Consider the following 23661-nt stretch of genomic DNA (forward strand, 5'->3'; position numbering starts at 1 on the left):
TTGGGAAATTGATTCTACATAAATTTAAAAGGTGAATTAAGAGATTCAAAATTCTGCCTTTGTCTTTCTCCAAAAGATCAGTTCATTTCTTTAATTCTTCTAGGTTTGTCACAGGCACAGGAAAAAATAATGAGCAAATTATATTTTGAATGACAAAGCATACAAAGGTTTTTTGATTCCACTTGAGTTGGGAAGGATAGCAAGAGAGCTCTGAATGAGAGTGAAAATAGTCTACAGCCATGAAGATTTTAATGCAACATCCAACTATATCTGAAATGAAAAGTAAAATTCATTGGCATCATACTGCCTTCTTCACAGCTAAAATGGAACAAAAGCCCATGCATCCAAAGAGAAGCAAAGCTTCTGCATTCTAAGAATTTTAGTCTTTATTTTGCAAGAATGAATATATATGATGTGTGTGCACAAAATCTGTTTTAGTTTCTTTTCTTGCTACTTAACTATGTTAGTTAATGTTGCCCCAGTTCACTTGGAAGGGAGAAGGAAGGAATGGCAAAATTACCCAGTCCAGCGACCAGAAATTAATATAAAAGAGAAAATGGGTAAGAGAGAAGCAATCTATGTTAGGAGAGCTATCAGGACCTGAGTAATTAAAGCCTGAGGGAAAATAATCCTGAGTCCAAGACGCTGGCAATCAGCATTACAACTCAATTCAGTGAAATGCTTTTTCTTGTAAAATATAGAATAATTCACTCTCCTGGACTGTGAATTCTAATAATTTTTTTTGGTTATGACAGTGTGAGACCAGCTTCCTACTGATCATCCTGAATCCACATTGAAGAAAAACTCATAGAAAACAAATTAACACACAAAAAGGGCCAGACCTGCACGGGAGGCAGGAATGGACACAATAGAAAAAAATATTCAAACAAGATCAACACTGAACAATTGGAAGACTTGAAGTGGCAGATGAAGAAGTGTAGCTTCTGCATAAACTTCTTTCCCTGACCACTGTCAAAAAAAGTGACTGAAAAGTTCCAAAGTCAACAGTGTCCTGGGTTGTGTGTGATCACTAGTGAGGAGGGAGGGGACTCATGTTGCAACCTGCTACCACAGACCATAAGAACATTAACTTTAGGGCTTAAAGAATTCCACTTCCCTTGCTCAGGCGCACAGCCCAAGTATGGGACTCTCCCAGACACTATCTTTAGAAAAGTGTCAAATATTCTGGAATAGGAGATTAAAAGATTGGGAAAGTAATCTAAAGCAAGTATCCAATGTAATAAGAAAATATTATCTTCCCTTTCATGACAGCAATACATACCTCCCATATTTGTCAGCTTCTTGAACAAAGGAAGAGATGGTCTGTCTGCAAAAACTTCACTTTGATGAACCAGGCATTCTTTTACAGCATCATAACCATTCAGTACAATAGCAGATATACCTCCAAGATCAAGACTGAAAATCTTTGAAAAGAACAAATGAACAAAAGTGCACTTGTAAAATTAAACTGCAAGTCATTTTCAAGAATAAGTAATGGAGACAATACTGGAAAAATTACAACTAACCATGACTACAATAAATAATTCTTAAACTGTTTCCAGATTGCAAGTATAAACATTGTTCAGAATAATCTTTTCTCCCTAAACTTTAGATTATAAGTTCTTGAAGGCTGGAACCATGTCTCTCTACGTGTTTTTTTGAACAGTGCCAACTACAATTCAGGCCAAATTCTATCTGGACTTTTGAACACTCCTGCAATATAAATATTAAATAATATTAATAGAAAGATATTGAATTGACAGTTCTATGAAACCCTCTGTTTATTATGAGTATTATTTATCCACAAAATAGGTGTGCCATGCAAGTTTCCCAAAACTATCCCCTACTCTGATTTGCAGGAACCATCTCTACAAGTGAGAAGAAAGGCATGGTGATGAAACTATGTAACCCTGGGTCTCCATACCATGCCACCCTTCTGCACTTCTGCCTGCAGAGCTGAACCCTCAGTAAGCAGCTGCCATACTATAGAATACTATATTTTCATAGGGCCCCTGTGGGGCCAGAGCAAATTGCCCCACTTGTCCCCCCCTACCCCAGGCAGCCCTGGGAAAACTAAACATTTAAAACCCTTCAGCATCTCGGCACAAACCCAGTTTTGAGAAAATTTCTTTTCAAGTGATACCTTTTCAAGGTATCACTGGTCTCAGCATCAGCTACTGCTAAAAGGCACTAAAGCTCATTAAAAGCATTGGACAAATATTTTCCATCAAAACTTTTTTTGGATCAAAAACTAGGGGTTTTTGAAAAGCAGAAAAAATCACGGACAATGTCTGCTTTCCTTCAAAATTTGTTGTGGTTTTTTTAATTTAAAACCTGAAATTAGTCTGCCAAAACCTGAACATGGTCTGGAGTTTCAGAAGTTTGTGGACAAATATTTGCTGCTTGCTGTGTTTGATTGTTTAAAGAAACAATAAAAAAAATTCTGCTTAAAAAAAATACAAAACTTTTGAACCACCTCAATTTGTGATCAAATGCCTGAACCCATCCAGTGAGAGATTTTTCCAGGTTTCTGATACTCTGCTGGCTTCCTTGACTCATATCTGTCTCCATAACTTTGGCTTCATTTAGGTTAGAACATAAGAATGGCCATACTGGGTCAGACTAAAGATCCATCCAGCCCAGTATCCTGTCTACCGACAGTGACCAATGCCAGGTGCCCCAGAGGGAGTGAACCTAACAGGTAATGATCAAATGATCTCTCTCCTGCCATCCATCTCCACCTTCTGACAAACAGAGGCTAGGGACACCATTCCTTACCCATCCTAGCTAATAGCCATTAATGGACTTAACCTCCATGAATTTATCTAGTTCTCTCTTAAACCCTGTTATAGCCCTAGCCTTCACAACCTCCTCAGGCAAGGAGTTCCACAGGTTGACTCTGCGCTGTGTGATGAAGAACTTCCTTTTATTTGTTTTAAACCTGCTGCCTATTAATTTCATTGGTGCCCCCTAGTTCTTATATTATGGGAACAAGTAAATAACTTTTCTTTATTCACTTTCTCCACACCATTCATGATTTTATATACCTCTGTCATGTCCCCCATTAGCCTCCTCTTTTCCAACCTGAAAAGTCCTAGCCTCTTTAATCTCTCCTCATATAGGACCTGTTCCAAACCCCTAATCATTTTAGTTGCTCTTCTCTGAACCTTTTCTAATGCCAATATATCTTTTTTGAGATGAGGAGACCACATCTGTACGCAGCATTCCAGCTGATGGCCTACCATAGGTTTATATAAGGGCAATAAGATATTCTCTGTCTTACTGTCTATCCCTTTTTGAATGATTCCTAACATCCTGTTTGCTTTTTTGACTGCCACTGCACACTGCATGGACGTCTCCAGAGAACCATGCATGATGACTCCAAGATCTCTTTCCTGATTAGTTGTAGCTAAATTAGCCCCCATCATATTATATGTATAGTTGGGGTTAGTTTTTTCCAATGTGTTACATTTATCCACATTAAATTTCATTTGCCATTTTGTTGCCCAATCACTTAGTTTTGTGAGATCTTTTTGAAGTTCTTCACAGTCTTCTTTGGTCTTAACTATCTTGAGCAGTTTAGTATCATCTGCAAACTTAGCCACCTCACTTTTTACCCCTTTCTCCAGATCACTTATGAATAAGTTGAATAGGATCAATCCTAGGACTGACCCTTGGAGAACACCACTTGTTACCCCTCTCCATTCTGAGAATTTACCATTTATTCCTACCCTTTGTTCCCTGTCTTTAACCAGTTCTCAATCCATGAAATGATCTTCCCTCTTATCCCATAACAACTTCATTTACATAAGAGCCTTTGGTGAGGGACCTTGTCAAAGGCTTTCTGGAAATCTAAGTACACTGTGTCCACAGGATCCCCCTTCTCCACATGTTTGTTGACCCCTTCAAAGAACTCTAATAGATAAGTAAGACATGATTTCCCTTAACAGAAACCATGTTGACTTTTGCCAACAATTTATGTTCTTGTATGTGTCCAACAATTTTATTCTTTATAATTGTTTCAACTAATGTGCCCAGTACTGACATTAGACTTACCAGTCTGTAATTGCCAGATCGGCTCTAGAGCCCTTTTTAAATATTGGCGTTACATTAGCTATCTTCCAGTCACTGGGTACAGAAGCCAATTTAAAGGACAGGTTACAAACCAAAGTTAATAGTTCCACAATTTCACATCTGAGTTCATTCAGAACTCTTGGGTGAATGCCATCTGGCCCCGGTGACTAGTTAATGTTGAGTTTATCAATTAATTCCAAAACCTCCTCTAGTGACACTTTAATCTGTGACAATTCCTCAGATTTGTCACCTACAAAGGATGGCTCTGGTTTGGGAATCTCCCTAATATCATCAGCCACGAAGACTGAAGCAAAAAATTCATTTAGTTTCTCCGCAATGACTTTATCATCTTTAAGTGTTTCTTTTGTATCTTGATCATCCAGGGGCCCCACTGATTGTGTAGCAAGCTTCCTGCTTCTGATGTACTTAAAAAAACACTTTATTACCTTTTGAGTTTTTGGCTAGCCATTCTTCAAACTCCTTTTTGGCTTTTTCTTATTACATTTTTACACTTAATTTGGCAGTGTTTATGCTCCTTTCTATTTATCTCACTAGGATTTGACTTCCACTTTTTAAAAGATACCTTTTATCTCTCACTGCTTCTTTTACACGGTGGCTCTTTTTTAGTTCTTTTACTGTGTTTTTTAATTGGGGTATACATTTAAGTTGGGCCTCTATTATGGTGTCTTTGAAAAGTGTTCATGCAGCTTGCAAGGATTTCACTCTAGTCACTGTACCTCGTAATTTCTGTTTAACTAACCTCCTCATTTTTGCATAGTTCCCCTTTCTGAAATTAAATACCACTGTGTCGGGCTATTGAGGTGTTTTTCCTACCACAGGAATGTTATATGTTGTTATATTATGGTCACTATTTCCAAGTGGTCCTGTTATATTTACCTCTTGGACCAGATCCTGCACTCCATTCAGGACTAAATCGAGAACTGTCTCTCCCCTTGTGGGTTTCTGTACCAGCTGCTCCAAGAACCAGTCATTTAAACAAACCCAATTTTTTTCAATCTTTCCTCATAGATCATGTTTTCTAGACCTTTAATCATTGTTGTTGCTTTCCTCTAGACATATCCAATTTGTCTGCCTCTTTCCTGAAATGTGCACAGAACTGGACACAATATTCCAGCTGAGGCCTTATCAGTGCAGAGTAGAGCAGAACAATTATTTCTCATGTCTTTCTTAACAACACTCCTGCTAATACATCCCAGAATTAGGTTAGCTTTTTTTTTGGAAAGTGTTTCACAGCTGACTCATATTTAGCTTGTGATCCCTTTCCGCCGTACTCCTCCCTAGGAACTAATTTCCTATTTTGTATGTGTGCAATTGATTATTCCTTCTTAAGTGGAGTACTTTGCATTTGTCCTTATTGAATTTCATCCTATTTATGTCAGACCATTTCTCCAGTTCGTTCAGATCATTTTTAATTTTAATCCTATCCTCAAACGCACTTGTAACAATTTTCAGCTTGGTATTGTCCTCATACTTTGTAAGTGTATTTCTATGCCATTATCTAAATCACTTATGAAGATATTGGACAGAACCAGACCCAGGACCAATCACCGCGGGACCCCACTCAGTATGCCTTTCCAGCTTAACTGTGAACCACTGATAACTATACTCTGGGAATGGTTTTCCAATCGATTATGCACCCACCTTCTGGAAGCTCCATCTAGGTTTAATTTCCCTAGTTTGTTTATGAGAAGGTCATGCGACACAGTATCAAAAGTCTTACTAAAGTCAAGATATACCACATCTACTACTTCCCCTCATCCACAAGGCTTGTTACGGTGTCAAAAAAAGCTATTGGGATGGTTTGGCGTGATTTGTTCTTGACAAATCCATATTGACTGTTCCTTATCACTTTGTTATCTTCTAGGTGTTTGCAAATTGATTGCTTGATTATGTGCTCCATTCTCGTTCCGGGTACTGAAGTTAAACTGACTGGAATGTTATTCCCTGGGTTGTCCTTATTCCTCTTTTTATAGACTGGCACTATATTTTCCCTCTTGTGTCTTCTGAAATGTCTCCAGTCTTCCATAAGTTTTTGAAGATAATCACTAACAGCTCAGATATATCCTCACTTCAGCTCCTTGAGTATTCTAGGATGTATTTCATCAGGACCTGCCAACTAGAAGACATGTAACTTGTCTAAGTAATTTTTAACTTGTTCTTTCTCTATTTTAGCCTCAGATACTACTTCCTCTTTTCACTGGCGTTCACTAGATATCAAATCGCTACTAATCTTTTTGGTGAAAACTGAAACAAAACAGTCATTTAGCACTTTTATCATTTCCACATTTTCTGCTGTTGTCTTTCCCCCTCATTGAATAATGGGCCTGCCCTGTCCTTGGTCTTCCTCTTGCTTCTAATGTATTTGTAGAATGTTTTCTTTTTACCCTTTATGTCTCTGGCTAGTTTAATCTCATTTTGTGCCCTGGCCTTTCTAATTTTGTCCCTACATGCTTGTGTTGTTTGTTTATATTCATTCTTTATAAGTGGACCTAGTTTCCACTTTTTGTAGGTCTCTTTTTTTGAGTTTCAGATCATTGAAGATCTCCTGGTTAAGCCAGACAGACTCGTGCCATACTTCCGACCTTTTCCTGTGCCTTGAGATAGTTTGCTCTTATGGTCTTAATAATGTCTTTCAAAAACTGCCAACTTTCTCAAACTGTTTTTCCTCTTAGAGTTGCATCCCATGGGATCGTACTTACCAATTCCCTGAGTTTCCTAAATACCTATCTCATAGCTCTCATTCACTATTGAGCAGTCTATGCTTGACTCCATTCAACCAACAATGCCAGCCTCTAATACCCACTTCCTAAATTAAAAAAAAATAATAAAAAAAATTCATGTTTTTTCATGTTACCCCACATGCTTGGGAGGTGCTCCCCATACATATCCACAAAACAACCTCATTATCCACCTTCAAATCCCTCCTCAGTCTCTCCTCTGCTGTAATGCCTACAAAATACATGACAATGCTGTCAGTGCCTATTATGCTGACATTGTTTACTTGTACTCCCCTCTGTCTATATTTCCATTTGTTTTCTCTTGTGTTATACGTAGATAGTAAGCTCCTTGGGGCAGGAGATTGTCTTTTTGTTCTGTGTTTGTACAGTGCCTAGCATGATGGGGTCCTGGTCCATGACTAGGGATTCTAGGCACTATGGCAACACAAATAATAAATAATAATTTTGTCAGGAAATTAGGAATGTTATAGTGTGCCCTCACCACCAGAACACTTCCCTCACCAGGCAAGACACTGCATTGCAGGGACTCTTCCTCTCCAGTGCCTCCCTAAGTTGTTGTTCTTCCAGCCTGCCCAGCTCTCAGTCCAAACCTCTTCCAGGGATAACAGAAAATCTTAACTCAAAATAGACACCTAGGCATTTAAATCTTTAATATAAACACTAGCCCTTCATAGATACCTAAGGCCAGTGCTGTTAATGTTAGGTTACTTGGGTTATAGCAGGGAGAGTCCTTCCCTATCCTGATTCCACCCAGAAATGGCCCCTAGTAGAAGAAGCCCACCCTTTTCAGCTAGCCCACTCAGCCCCTTCTAGATGCCAGAAGACCAACTCTCACTGGTTCTGCTGCAGCTCATCATGAGAGACTTCTTTAGTCATCTCCTGGTGGGATGAACTCAGTGCTCTTCCCTTCCAGTGGGATATTTTCTCATGGTGGGGTGTGTCAAGACTCTGAGGGCCCCAACAAGGGGCAACGAATGTTTGGTACACCTCATCACACACCTCATCCCACATGGATCCATGGGTCTTATCTCCTGTTCCTTCCTATGAAAAGACATCTGTATTTCCATGTTGTATTCCTGACCGGTGACATATATGGAATGCACAGGGCTGTATCACCAGGTACCGTCTTGTGATATGTGGACTGGCGTCTTTCATCACTTGCATCCACTTTAAGTAGGCACAGACACCATACCTATTCCCCGGGCCTGGGTTCCCCTACCAGCCACTGGGGACATGGCACTGAACATGCAGACGACAGTGGACTGCCTGTGATGATTTGGTCTGGAAAGACTTTGTTACACCTCCCAGAAAGGGGAACCATGGACTGACCTGGCTGGAGGGCTGAGTCACAGAAATGAGGCTGCAGTTTCTGGAGCGAGAAGGATAAGAGGACGATGGGAAAGACACCAGCAGAGGAGAGTGCAATGCCAGGTGAGAGCTAATTCCCAGAGAGACCACGGGGAGGTGACACTAGTGATGAGTGTATCCCGCAACACACTTCTTGGGAGTTGTATACTAATACAACTCCTACGTCAACTTCCGATGCATCTGTTTGAAGAATAAACGGTAGCCAGAAGTCTAGGTACCGGAGCATGGGTTGCCTCCATAAAATGTCCCTTAATCTTTTCAAAGACTCCCTCACACTCCCTGGTACACAATATCACTGGTGTGGATGACTTTCTAAGTTTAGTCAAAGATGTTGCCAGGGTGGCAAATTGTGGAATGAAGCAATGAGAATAACTTGTCAGTCCTAGAAAACCCCACACTTGCTCCTTGGTCTTGGGGACCAGGGTTTTCTTCAAGGCTTCTCTCTTGTTCTCAAGAGAATAAGTTCAGCCATTTCCCATAAGCAATCCAAGATATTTAGTCTCTTGCATGCCAAATTTGCACTTTTGGGGGTTTGCTGTGAATCCGGCCTCCCCCAGCAACTAGTACAGAAGCCACAAGGACCAAGTGTGACCATCAGTCTGTGCTGAAAATAACCACATTGCCAAGGTATACTGCTGCAAACTGGTGGCAACCCACATGGTCCATGAGCAGCTGGGGCCCCATGCCAACCAAAGGACATGGGATGAACTGAAAAAGCCTCACGGGCATGGCAAATGCTACTTTTTCCCTCAAATCTAGTGTAAGGGGTATTTGCCAGTACCCTTTTGTCAAGTATGGTGTTATAATATATCTTACCTTCCCTAAATGATCAAGCAGCTCATCTACCTGGGGCACTGGATAAGTTTCAAACTAGGATAGAATCCAGAAATCTATGCAGCACCAGATGGTGTTGTCTGGTTTAGGTAATAGCACAACAGGACTGCACCAGGGACTTCTGGACTCCTCAGTGACTATAAGTTCCAGCATTAACTGTACCTCCCACTACACAACTCCATGAAGCTTCTTAGAGATTTGATGGGTTTTATGTTCAGGCTTTGTCCTTGGGTTTGTCAGAATTTGGTGTGCCAGGACGTGCCTGGCAGGGAGGAGAACAATGAATAGTGCTCCAAGAGGTTCTTGGTTATCCAGAATAAATGTGAGGCAAGATCTGCTACTACTGATACATCGGGGGCACTGGAGGCTCTACCTGTGGTACAGGAGAACAGGGAGATCTCGGGGATCTATACAAAGGTTTTCTTGGCTCACCATGGTTTTAACAGATAAACATGATAAATCTGATCTCACAGTCCCCCTTGCCAAATGACCTGGTATGGACAATGCCATTTGGCCAAATGTTTAATTTCCATATTGGGGACTAGTACTAGATCCCTGGGCTAATAAACCCTCTCTTGAGCACCTTTATCATAGTGTCAGACCTGTATTTGCTGGGCTTGCAGTACATTTTCTTGAGCAAATTGTCTCATGAGACCCAGCCATTCCCACATCCACATGACATAATGTAGTACATTTTGGAAGTGGTATGGTTATTCTTCCCAGGCTTCTCTAAGGATAACTAGAATTCCCCAGGACTGTCAGCCATACAATAATTCAAAGGACAAAAACCCCCTCAATGTAGTGTATGAAGTGCCACAAGCAAAGAGCAGGTTGACAGAGGCTTATCCCCACAGGAGCAAATGTCCTCATGTATGCAGATAACCTGTGCTGAATCATCATATCAGAGAACTCTGGGTCACAAAAGGTTTCCCAGACTAAAGATATGGAAAACCCTGGGCCTAATAAGCCCAAGGCTGTATGCCTGCCAAGATGTATTGGGACTATATATGCTTGTCAATTGCTTGATCAGAGCTCTAAGTTCTATGATTCTACAGTCCATGAGGTCACATTCCATCGGGGAAAATGAATGAGTGATAGGTCCTGGCTTCCCGTAACAAACATAATCAATGTGATTGCTAGGAAAGCCTGCATTAGCAGCTTTTGATTGCAACTCTCAGTAGTCCTCTCCTGGAGATGTGATCAACATCCCGTGTTGCAACAATTTGGTTTGCGTTATGGAGTCCATTAGCTGGCCTCCACTTGCTCCTGAAATCTGCTGGGGGCTCGACAGTGCCTTTCTCATCTTAGGGCTGTGTCTGTGAGCCATCTGGCTTGAAGTGATTAGTTTTACTGGGCCAACCTTTAGCCAGATAATCTGCAATGATCTGAATGGGAACTGCTATTGAGTTGGCATTTTGCAAGAGAACTCAGTTCTGACTCAATGATCGCTGAGTCTATAATGTCTAATGCAACGCAGGTCTCTGGACAAAGCCAATGGATAGCTCAGTCCTTCAGGCATTGGACCATGATGTGGGATCGTGATGCAGAAGAAAAAGGTTCTGTCCAGAATCAGTGTTGATATGTCTCTGGGGACACACCCATCTGATGATAGTCATTTAGGGATCTGGAGCAAAAATCTGTCTGGGGATTGGTCTTGCTGTGAGCAGGGGGTTGGACTAGATGACCTCCTGAGGTCCCTTCCAACCCTAATATTCTATGATTCATTATGGTGTCATATTCTTTAGCGGCCTCATTATCAAGGGCCTGGCAGGAGGCCTGATCTTCCCCAGATAGCAAAGGCAAAGGCAAAAGCCAAGCAGCTCAGATACTCTTAGCCCATTGGGCTATCCACTCAAATATGACCAGGTATGCCTTTGGGTCGTCATCTGGCCCCAACTTGGCAAGGTCAGGCCTGGCCTTAGTGGTACTGTTCCAGACAGGGATAGGCTAGCTATTCACAGAAGCACTGATTCCTGAAACTCTCTGTTGCTGTTGTTGCTATAGTTGATGTCGCTCAAGGCTGTCCATTGGGCTTCTTGTTGTCCCTTTTGGAACAGTCACTGAGCCTCAGCATGGGCTTGCTGTTGTCAAGCAAAAAGCCTTAACAAATCTTCCATTGTCTCCTTTGAGGACCATCACCACTTCTGGTTCCATGTATTATAATGTGCACTCACCATAAAAATGCCCCTCCATGTCAGGGCGCAGCATTTCAGGGACTCTTCCTCTCTAGTGTACACCTGAGTCCTGGTTCCACATTGGTCTGCTGCATCTGCGTCCTAGCCCTCTGGTCAGGCCAGCTCTCAGTCCAGACCCCTTCCAGGGTTAACAGAAAGGAATAAAATCTCAACTCAGAATAGCCACCTGGGCATTAAAGTTCGTAACATAAACACTAATCTTTCATAGAAATCCAAGGTCAGTGTCGTAAAGGTCCCCTGACTGAGGCAGTTACTGGGTTTACAGCAGGGAAAACCTTCCTTCCCTGTCCTGACTTCACTCTGAACAGGCTCCTAGTAGAAAAAAACAGCCCTTTTTATCTGGCCACAGAGCTCCGATTGGCCTCCGCCTGCCCCTGGCCTTTCTAAGTGCCAGAAGACCAACTTCCGCTGGTTCTGCCTGTAGCTGATGATGTGATGCCTCTCTAGGTATCCCTATAGATCTGAACTTGCTGCTTTTCCCCTCCAGTAGGAGACCTTCTTAGGGCAGATTGTGCAAAGATGGTGGGCCTCCAGCAGTGGCTGGCAAATTATTGGTATACCCTGTCACAAGGAAGCTACTGATGACACAGATGATTGGCAGAGCATGAGAGTGAGACTTCCCTCTGACAGAACAATTCAGGAGAGATCTTTAGGTTTCACCCTCTTTAATCCCCTCCTACTAGTTTTCCACTGGAAATGTGCAATAAAGTCCAATGTATGTAATATATGTAACTTGTTTTTTGCTTAACAAGATTACTTGTGTCTCAATCATAGGTACTGGAATTAAGGGTGCTGTTGCACCCCCTGGCTTAAAGTGGTTTCCATTATATACAGGGTTTACAATTTGGTTTAATGGCTCTCAGAACCCTCACTATAAAAACTGTCTCAGCACCTCTGGTCTCAGTGGCAAATGGTGACCTTCATTTTAGTTATTATTTACCTGTAATTTCAATAGTCTTTATGATATTATTAAATGTCTCAAAGCTGCAGAGTAAGGCAGATATAATATTTTTAGCAAACGATAACATGATCCACAGAAAAATACATGGAAGGGTTAAGTACAGCCAGCGAATACATTACATATCTAAAAACAAGAGTCCCGTGGTTACAGGGCAAGGTAAGAGTGGGGTAGTGAGGGAAAGTCATTGCTAACACCCACTAATATCCTTACTTAAATAATTATATATAAATATATGTATGAATGTATGGACTTTATCTGCTCTGTAATTTTTCATCTTAATTTTTAAAATACAAATGGACTTGATTCTTCTAAGTAAGCAAATAAATTGTCTCTTTCAGTAACATGATAGTCAATGATTTCAGGAATTCCTAGATTAGGGGAGGAGCAACCATACAAAGTTCTCAAAGTTGCAGAGTGAGAGAGATGGTGCCATATATTACTGGCAAACGTTTCAAAGTTACAGGTGAGAGATATATGGTACTTCACTGGAATACATATTTTGAAACTATCTTGATACTGTGTCAAAAAATTTAACAAAGGTCTTAAAGCTATGTGGTGAGCTATGTACAATGTCACCTTATGCTTATTCTTTGCCAAGGTCTTCACACTTGCATCAGTGCATGCTATGTCCTGTGTAAAGCTGTGCTGCACCATCCTGTGAATAATGGATGTCTCCACAGGCTGCACTTAGTTATTCTATTGCATTTATCAAAACATCATGTACTATATTACATGTAACTAAGGTCTCAATGCCCTATACTGTGGTGCACGCATCATGTTTAGCAGTGGTTTCAGTGCCCAGCCATGAGCCAGGCTGCACCATGTTTGGTGTTGAACTGGATGGCTCCCAGCAAAGCGTGCTGCCCTGTGTTTGATTACAGTATTAATGCCAGAGATAGAAAAACTTTGCTGTGCCATAAGTAACAGTAGTACCTACATACACCAAGGTTGATTACTGTGCTATGAATAGTGCGATCCTCAACACTCCCTACCCCAGGGATAGACATGTTGTGCTGTAAAGAGTGGGATTTGACACATCCTGCCCTCCCAGAGGGGTGTCCTATATCATAAATAGCAGTGCTTGTGACTCTCCCCAGGGGAATTCTGCACCATGAATGGTGGTGCTCTCGACAACCTGGGGAGAGACATCCTATGTGATAAATAGCAGTGCTCTTGACGCAACTTGGATAGGCTTCCTGTGCCATGAATAGGGACATTGTGCATTAACATAAGAATGGCCATAGTGCATCAGACCAATGGTCCATCTAGCCAAAAACCCTGTCTTCTGACAGTAGCCAATGTCAGATGCTTCAGAGGGAATGAACAGAACAGGCAATCATCAAGTGATCCCTGTCATCCACTCCCAGCTTCTGGCAATCAAAGACTAGGGCAGGGATTGGCAACCTTTGGCACACAGCCTGCGCCACTTCCTGCAGCCTCCATTGGCCTGGGACAGCGAACCGCGGCCAGTGGAAGCTGTGATCGGCCGAACCTGCAGATATGGCAGGTAAACAAACCAGCCCGGCCCACCAGGGTGTTTACCCTAGCAGGCCGCGTGACAAAGGTTGCTGATCCCTGGGCTACGGACACCCCTGACCATCTTGCCTAACATCCATCGAGGGACCTATCCTCCATGAACTTATCTAGTTCTTTTTTGAACCCCTATATAGGCCTTCCCACGATCCCCGGGCAACAAGTTCCATAGGTTGACTGTGCGTTATGTGAAGAAGTACTTTCTGTTTGTTTGTTTGTTTGTTTTAAATCTGCTGTTAATTTCATTGGGTGACCTCTGGTTTTGTGTTATGTGAAGGAGTAAATAACAATTCCTTATTCACTTTCTCACATCAGTCATGATTTTATAAACCTCTGTCATATCCCCTTTAGTCATCTCTTTTTCCAAGCTGAAAAGTCCCAGTCTTTTTAATCTCTCCTCACACAAAAGCTGTTCCATACCCTTAGTCATTTTTTTTGCCTTTCTCTGTACCTTTTCCAATGCTAATATCTTTTATGAGATAGGGTCACCAGAACTGTAGACAGTATTCAAGGTATGGGCATACCATCGATTTATATAGTGGCATTCTGATATTTTCTATCTTATTATCTATCCCTTTCCTAATGGTTCGTAACATTGTTAGCTTTTTTGACTGCTTTTGCACATTGAGCAGATGTTTTCGGAGAACTATCCACAATGACTCCCAGATCTTTCTTGAATGGTAACAGATAAATTAGATCCCATCATTTTGTATTAACAGTTGGGATTATGTTTTCTAGTGTGCATGATTTTGCATTTATCACCACTGAATTTCATCTGCCCTTTTTTTTGCCCAGTCACTCAGTTTTGTGACCCTTTGTAACTCTTTGCAGTCTGCTTTGGACTTAACTATCTTGAGTAATTTTGTATCTTCTGCAAACTTTGTCACTTCACTGTTTACCCGTTTTTCCAGGACATTTATGAATACACTGTGATAAGGGAAGGCCAGGGAGCAGTGGGAGAGGGAAAATTAAGGCATGGTTCCCTGTAGACTAGGGAGAGTTGCTTAAGGATATTTGGAGCACCTGTAGTAAATTAAGGCCCTGTCAGGAACCTAATAAACCCCCCTGCTTCAGGCAGTCAGGGTGTGTGAGGAAGGAGAGAGGACTGGAGCTTGGAGGTGCACTGCTCAGACTTGAAAGATCAGAGAACTGAAGTAGGGGAGACCCCGTCGCAGCGTCTATGGACCAAGGGTAACCCTACCCAAGGGAGGAAAAGGGTAAGAAACCCGCAGGGGTTGAGAGAAGCTGGAGTGTGGAGTAAACCCTGGGCCACTAGCAAGGCCCTTGGCACCCCAAGAGCAGGGGCAAGTGCTGGCGTCTTAGTCCCCTCGCCAAGAAAAGCACGAGACCCACCGTACCAACACTGGCTATTTTGCCACACGTGGTTTCAGTGATGGGATTTCCATGCCGTGAACATAATCCATGGTGGATCATGACCACCCTGCCCCAAGATGGGGGACATGGTCAAATCACTGGCGCAAGCCGCCACCACCCAGCAGGAGGCTACCTGGGCGGCTGCAACAACAGACCAATTGCCTGCTGATGACCCAGGACACCGAAGATTGGGCCATGCTGCAGGAACAAGAGAACCAGGTGAAGGCCCTTACAGAGCTGAGCTGCAGGTATGATGGGATGCAAACCATACGGGCCAGCTACTGTCTGCAGAAAATGACCCACGAGGATGATGTGGAGATATACCTCCTGGCCTTCCAAGAGGACAGCCCTGCGGAAGGCCTGGCCCCAAGACCAGTGGTCAGGCATCCTTGCCCCATTTTTGTGCAGGGAGACTCAGAAGGCCTACTATGATATGACCACAGAGGAGGTGGCAGATTACTCCTGGCTGAAGGCACAGATCCCATCCAGGGCAGGGGTATGAACGGCCTTACAAGCCCAGAGGTTCCATGAATGGTAGTATTGCAAAGATAAGACACCGCGGTCACAACTGTTTGACCTAATCCACCTGGCCCGGAAGTTGTTTCTCCCAGAGGCTCTCAGTTCTGAAAAAATGATGGAGCTCCTGGTGGTGGACCAGTATACAAGTGGACTACCCTTGGGCCTCTGAGCCTGGGTAGGTCAGAATGACCCCTCCACCTATGATGAACTGGTCACCCTCGTGCAGAGACAACTGGCAACCCGTGAACTGTTCAAAACCCCGGGAGGTGAAACATGGCATTCCAGGAAACCAGTCCCAATCCCGAGGCCCCGGATCGTCGAGAACTACAGGAAAGTCATAGCTGGAAGAACAGGCACCAAGGAGCGGCCTGAGGCCCCAAAGGGACCTGGGAATCCAGAGGGGGAGGACTGGGGGAGCGGGTCAGAGAGCCGAAGACAGAGGGCAACCTCCAGGATGAGATATCGCTGTTATGAGTGTGGGGAGTTGGGGTACATAGCAGCCAGGTGCCCCAACAGGGAGGAGTCCATGCAATGCAATCTGGGGGATCCCAGGGACCATTGTGGCCTAATCAGCCTGGTGGGGGTTGCAACGGCCCCACATGAGTACATCAGGCCAGTAAAGATGAATGGTATCCAGACCATAGCTTTGGTAGATTCTGGGAGTGCTGTCACATTGTTCTCAGGGAAGTTAGTGGGGCAAGACCAACTGAGCCGGGCCAAGAGCACTGGAGTGACGTGTTTCCATGGCACAGTAAATTTCTACCCCACAATCCCAATACAAATTGAGATCCACTACCAAGGTGACTGCAGGGGTGGTCCCCAAGCTCCTCTACCTGGTCTTAATTGGCAGGGACTTTTCTGGGTTCGAGACCTACTCCCCCACATCGAGTTAGAGGAGGGCAGTAAACCCAGAACAGAGATCAAGGCGCCCGTGGATGGCCCTACTACAATTTTTGCTGGGTTTTCCCCAAAGATATTTTCACCCCCTGGAAAGTCTTGGAAATCTAGATGGCAAAGGAGGGCAGATAAAAGATTAGGAACCAGGATTTTGGCAGCAAACCAGAGAGCTGCCCTGGTTGGGAGAAGGCCCTGTCAGGGAAACTTTAAGGTAGCACAGACCAGTGGAGACCCAGAGAAGGCCCCCAGCACAAGCAGTAGCACCCCAAGAGAAGGAGGGGAGCCCCATCCAATAGAATCAAGCCAGATTGGTCCTGCATGCGAGTGTTTTGGGCAGGACCAAGCCTATGATCCACTGCATGCGAATGTGAGGGAGTAGGTAGTAGAGGTAAATGGTGTGCCAGAAGAAGGGAAAACCAAAGGCCCAGGGCCATACTATATAATCAAACAGGATCTGTTGTACCAGGTAGTGCCAATAGAGGGGGGAAGTAGCATACTCATCATCCTGGACTAGCTACATGGTACCCCGAAGCCATTCCTTTAAGAAACCCCACATTCAAGGTGATCACAAAAGAACTGGTCTAGGTTTTCACTATGGTAGGCATTCCTAAGAAGATCCTAACAGACCAAGGGACTTCCTTCATGTCAAGAGTAATGAATGATTTTTGTACTCTTGTCAGAAACAGATAAGTAAGAGTTAATAGAACAAAAGTACTTCATATCTCTTTTGCCTGTAAAGGGTTAACAAGATCAGTGAGCCTGGCTGTCACCTGACCAGAGGACTAATCAGAGGACAGGATACTTTCAAATCTTGAGGGAGGGAAGTTTTTGTGTTTGCTGTTAGTTTTTGGTTGTTGTCCTCTCTGGGTTCTGAGAGTGACCAGACGTGCAACCAGATTTCTCTCCAATCTCCCTGATTACAGGTTCTTATAGATTCAAAATAGTAAGTACTAGATGATAAGGCGAGTTAGGCTTATGTTTGTTTTCTTTATTTGCAAATGTGTATTTGGCTGGGAGGAGTTCAAATGTGTATTTGGCTGGAAGGAGTTCAAATTTGTATTTTGCTGAAAGGATTTTACTTTGTACTTGTATACTTAGGCTGGGAGGGTATTCCCAGTGTCTATAGCTGAAAGACCCTGTAATATATTCCATCTTAAATTTACAAGGATAATTTTTACTGTTTTTTCTTTCTTTAATTAAAAGCTTTTCTTGTTTAAGAACCTGATTATTTTTTTTATTCTAGTGAGACCCCAGGGGACTGGGTCTGGATTCACCAGGGAATTGGTGGGGGGGAGAGGTTAATTTCTCTATGTGTTAGGATTACTTTCTCCCTCAGGGAGAGTCTGGGAGGGGGAGAGAGAAGGAGGGGGGAAGGTGAATTTTCCTCTCTGTTTTAAGATTCAAGGAGTTTGAATCACAGTGATCTTCCAGGGTAACCCAAGGAGGGGAAGCCTGGGAGAGGCAACGGTGAGGGAAAGGGTTTACTTTCCTTGTGTTAAGATCCAGAGGGATAGGGTCTTGGAGGTCCCCGGGCAAGGTTTTTTGGGAGGACCAGAGTGTACCAGGCACTGGAATTCCTGGTTGGTAGCAGCGCTACAAGTACTGAGCTGGTAATTGAGCTTAGAGAAATTCATGCTGGTACCCCATCTTTTGAACGCTAAGGTTCAGAGTGGGGAATTATACCATGACAACTCTGCTCTGCAATCAAGCCTTGCGGACCTCTGTCTATCATCCCCAAGCAGATGGTTTGGTCAAGCAATTTAACTGCACTCTCAAGAGCATGATCTGCACTCTCAAGAGCATGGCCCAAGATGGAAAATACGGGGATACCCTCCTACCATATCTGATGAGAAGTTCCCCAGGCATCTTCTGGATTCTCTCCCTTCAAACAAATTGCCCAAGTGACCCCCACAGTATGAGAGCATTTGGAGAAAGCACAAGGGGCCCAATGAACCTACTACAACCATTGTGCAAAAACACAGAACATTCAACCAGAAGAACGGGTGCTGGTGCTGTTACCAACAACAGAAAGAGAGCTCCTGGCCAGTTGGCATGGATCCTAGGAGATCGTGGAAGCCATTGGATAAGTGAATTATTAGGTGAAGCAGCCAAACCGCCAAAGGACAGAGCAGATCTACCACATCAACTGACTGAAACCCTGGCTCGATCGGGAAACGTGCCTGGCTGTCCTGCCAGCTCCACCCCAGGCAGATGGCCGACAAGGGCAGGTAAGGATATCCCCTGAATTAGCCCCAGAACAATGAACAGAGGTTGTCAAATGATCCAGCAGAACCAAGATGTGTTCTCCACACAACCAGGCAGTAGAACACTGATCCAACACCACATCGTCCTGGAGCAAGGGTGACAACAAAACCATATTGCATACCAGAGGCAAAAAGAGAAGAAATTAGGGCAGAAGTAAGGAAGATGCTAGAACTTGGGGTGACTGAGGAATCCCACAGCCAGTGGTCCAGCCCTACTGTCTTGGTCCCCAAGCCTGATGGCACCCTGAGGCTTTGTAATGATTTCCGGAAGTTAAATGAGGTATCCCAATTTGATGCCTACCCGATACCAAGTATTGATGAGCTGGTGGATCAGTTAGGCAAGGCCCAATACTTGACCACCTTGGACTTGACAAAAAGCTATTGGCAGATCCCACTGGCTGAGGATGCCAAGTCAAAAAACGCTCTCTATACCCGACAGCCTCTTCCAATATACCATCCTCCCTTTTGGGCTCCATGGGACCCCTGCAACTTTCCAACGATTGATGGACAGATTACTTCGACTCCATGCCAAGTATGCTGCCGCCTATTTAGATGATGTGGTAATCCATAGTCCTGACTGTGATACGCACCTGAGGAAAGTGGAAGTGGTACTAGATGCTCTTAGACAGGCCTGCCTCACCGCTAACTCATCCAAATGTGCAACAGGTTAGCCAAGGCCAGATACCTTGGGTATGTAGTCGGAAGGGGCCTGGTGAAGCCCCAGTGGAACAAAGTGGAGACAATACAGGAATGGCCCCACCCGATCTTCAAGAAGCAAGTCAGAGCATTCTTAGGGATGGTGGGGTATTAGTGCCAGTTCATCTCTCACTTCATCACAAAAGCAGCGCCTCTGATGGACCTGATAAGAGCTTGTGACCTGGAGATAAGTCTGTGAAAGTTCTTTTGCTGCCTTGATCCACTTAACTAACGACGATCCTTTGCAGTATTCAAGTGCTCACAGCCCCCGATTTCAAAAAGAAATTCATCCTACAAATAGATGCCTTGGAGGTAAGACTTGGGGCCATCCTTTCACAGATGGTGGAGGATGAGGAGCACCTGATCCTTTACCTCAGCTGAAAGCTCCTGTCCAGGGAGCAACTGTATGCCATAGTAGAAAAGGAATGCCTAGCAGTTAAATGGGCCATGGAGATTCTATGGTACTATCTACTTGGACGGCAATTAATCCTTGTGATGGACCACACCCCATTCCAATGGATGCACACAAACAAGGAGAGGAATGCACAACCTTTCCACTTCCGGATATAACACAGGGCCAGAAGACAACACAGCAACACGGATGGACTGTCACGACAACACTGTCTCTCGTCCCAAGTAGCCCAGCCCCATGGTGTTGAGCGGAGGGGAGGGATAGGGGGATATGTGATACAGGAGGGCCAGGGAGCAGTGGGAAAGTGGAAATATTGAATAGTACTGGACCCAGGACAGACTCTGGGGGCCATCACTATTTACCTCTCTGCATTCTGAAAACTGACCAATTATTCCTACTCTTTATTTTCTTTTAATCAGTTACAGATCTATAAGAGAACCTTTCCTCTTATCTCATGACTGCTTACTTGTTTAAGAGCCTTTGATGAGGGACCTAGTCAAAAAGGCTTTCTGAAAGTCCAAGTACACTATATCCCCTGGGTCACACTTGTCCACATTTGTTGATCCCCTCAGAGAATCCTAATAGATTGTTGAGGCATGATTTCCCTTTACAAAAGCTGTGTTGATTCCTCCCCAACAAATTGTGTTTGTCTGTGTCTGATAATGCTATTCTATACTATAGTTTCAACCAGGTTGGCTGGTATTAACATTAGGTTTACAGGCTTGTAATTGCCAGGATCATTTCTGGAGCCTTTTTGAAAAATTGGTGTCACATTAGCTATCCTCCAGTTATTGGGTACAGAAGCTGATTTAAAAGATAGGTTACATACCACAGTTAGTAGTTCTACAATTTCGTATTTGAGTTCCTTCAGAACTCTTGGGTGAACACTATCTGGTCCTGGTGATTTATTGTTTAATTTATTGTGAATTGTGAATAGTGGCATTTTTGATAGCCCCAGTGTGTGTTCTGCATTGTGAATAGTGGTGCTGTCACCACTAGAAGAGATTCCAGACACAGGAATGGTGGCATTCTTGGGAGGCAGGGGAGGAGGGCATTCTGCAACCAGAATAGTGGCACTGTTGCGACCCAGTCCCCTCAGTGGGGCATCGTATGCCAAGAATAGTGGTGCTCTCAACATCTCCAGGAGGGGTCTGCACAGGTTCTAGGAATGGGTCACTCTGGGTGCCAACTTCAAGGTGACAGTGTACTGCTCACATTTTTTTTTTATTAATTGGCTTGCCTTTCCCCCGTCCTCTGCTGATTGGTTGGCGGTGAGTTGTTTCTTTTGTGACTTGGCCACTACCATTTTCCACCCTAGCTGGCAAAAAAGCTAGGGCCACTCCAGGTCCTGCACTCTGAACAGTGGTGCTCTTGACACCTTCCAGAGTGCCACTGTGCGTCACAAAAAGTGCCTGTCTTGACACCTGCCGGAGGAGTGTCCTGCACTGCGAATAGTGGCACAATGGGAGCACCCCAGAATGGTACGTCCTGCATGATGATTAGCAGTGCCACGGACCTGCCCCTGGGATGAGGCATCCTGCATGGTGACTAGCAGTGCCATGGACCTGCCCCGGGACAGGGCATCGTGCATGGTGACTAGTGGTCCCAGGGATGTGCCCCTGGGAAGCGGCATCCTGCAGTGAATGGTGGTGCAATGGACGTGCCCCGGGATGGCACGTCCTGCATGGTGAATGGTGGCGTCTGGTGCACCGTTCAATGCACCTAGCTCTTGGCCGGGGTGTGGGGGATCGTCCCTACTGCCCCTCTCCCAAACACTCCCCAGGCTGGTAGTCGGCGAGGATGTGCTGAAATACCTGGCCATGGACTTGGCTCTGCTTCTTCATATAGATATGCGGCTGCTCCGCGGCCAGCGAGTAGATGTTGCCGATGAGGGGCAGCCCCCGGGGCCCCGGCGGGAAACCGGGCGGCCGCCTCTGCTTGAGCAGCTGCCTCACCATCAGCGAGAGAAGGAGGAGCAGGAGCGCGCCAGTGCCCACCGCCGCGAGCAGCTGGCCCTGGGACCACATTCCCGCGCTCCGCCGCTGCCCCCCGCCAGCGCCCGACTGCCCTTTTCCCCGCCCCTTCACATCGCCACGTGAGCTCGGCCTTCCCTCGACCGCCCTGATTGGCCGGCGGACGGGCTAGTCAAGAGACTCCAAATATGATTGGCGGAGTCAGTCCGGCGGCCGCTCTTTGCCGGCTCCTCCTCCCCCTTCTCAAGTTCTCAAAAGGGGCCGTTGGGATTTCGGGCGTGGGAGGGGTTGATACTCCCCTTTGTGACCAGTGCGCGTGTAACCCCTTTGTGTGCTGCTTCACCCAGGCAGGAACGAGCCGAGGCGGGCTGGTTACATAACTGACCCTCGTGTAGCTGGCAGCAAAAATATTTGCTCGGGGAGTTGCCCCCCCCCTCCGGCCAACTGTGAACAGTCCAGGACCCCGACTTCACCCTAGCGCCCCAACCACCAGTCTCGCAGTAACGTGACTGGGGAGATTAGTGGGCAAGATCCTTATGGGTTGTTTCAACGAGGGCTGTCACCTGCGCTTGCCTGGCAATAAAGGTCGCTGCCGGTTACAAATAGCCCTGTGGTGCAGCCCATGCAGCTTCCTCAGAGAAAGCCCCAGACGAACGAATTAATAATCAGTCACCCTGTGCCTTGCAAACAGTAGTGAGGAGCAGACACGTATAAAGCACCTCACTAGGAAGAGAGGGTGGGAGGGAGGCAGCTTGAAAGCTGGCTAGTAACTGCTTTGGGGGGCTTTTTCTGCCATCTGTGCCTTACAAAGTTGTTTGAGCAGGCTAAGATGCAATGCTTTAGCAATATGCTTCCCCTAGACTGAAATAATCTTCTGCTGAGGTCAAATGACACGCCAGCCTTCAGGCCAGACTGTAAATCCATAAATGAGGCCCTGGAAAGACCTTCTGAGCAGAAGTTTTAAAACCAAGCTATGGGGAAACATTTCAAAAGTAATTACGTGATTTAAGAGCTTAAATCCCAGGCTCCTAAATCACATAGGCGCTTTATAATAGTCTACCATATGTGATTGTTTTATTGGTTTGGAGGGATGTGTATGCCAAGTGATTGACTTTTCCATCTAAAAATCAAAAAGATTACTATTGTGAGTAAAATGTTATGAACATGTTTGAGGCAGGAAGCCATTTGTTATTTAAGTCATTAATTAAGAAAGGGGTCTTTAACTTTGGAAAGTTTTTCAATTTTATTTTGCTAGCGTCCAAGTGTGCTACTTTAAGAGACAAAATGCAAACTAGGTGTTTGAATTCCTGTCCTGTGGCATCATACTATACCTGCCCATGATTGAGGGGTTTAAATATATTTCCAGAGAAAGGTGATTAAATTGGGAGGGGAAAGTGAGAGAAAAGGAGGAAAAAAACAAGTCTATTCCAAAGAGGAGGTTGACTGACAATAAACTCAAGATTTTAGTTTTTTGCACTATCTTTTTATTTTATTTAGGTATGGGAGCTTATAAAAAAATCATACACAGAAAGGCCAAAGCACTGTACCAGTTCTACTCTACTTTCCCCTCCATACCTATTCTCTCTCTCTTCTGGCTGTAGGGTGACCAGACAGCAAATGTGAAAAATTGGGACAGGGTGGGGAATAATAGGAGCCTATATAAGAAAAAGACCCAAAAATCGGGACTGTCTCTATAAAATCAGGACATCTGGTCACCCTATCTAGCTGCTACACTATTGTATCTTTGAAGTGTGAATTGCAAATCAAAATTTAATAAAAGCACTGTTGCACTCCATTTTACA

At 44.4% G+C, this 23661-nt stretch overlaps 1 protein-coding gene across 1 annotated transcript in view; it reads right to left on the bottom strand.

The window, feature by feature from the left end:
- The window catches only part of LOC115650454 (vitamin D 25-hydroxylase), a 36595-nt gene extending 14682 nt beyond the window's left edge, over positions 1–21913 (bottom strand). The window contains exons 1-2 of the mRNA XM_030560455.1: positions 21701–21913; positions 1283–1424 (exon numbers count right to left, since the gene is read on the bottom strand). Of these exons, the coding sequence (XP_030416315.1) occupies positions 1283–1424; positions 21701–21913 (355 nt within the window). The remainder of the gene's footprint in view (positions 1–1282; positions 1425–21700) is intronic.
- Positions 21914–23661: the final 1748 nt, after the last annotated feature.

This window comes from Gopherus evgoodei, chromosome 4 (genome assembly GCF_007399415.2).
Source record: "Gopherus evgoodei ecotype Sinaloan lineage chromosome 4, rGopEvg1_v1.p, whole genome shotgun sequence".
NCBI lineage: Eukaryota > Metazoa > Chordata > Testudines > Testudinidae > Gopherus > Gopherus evgoodei.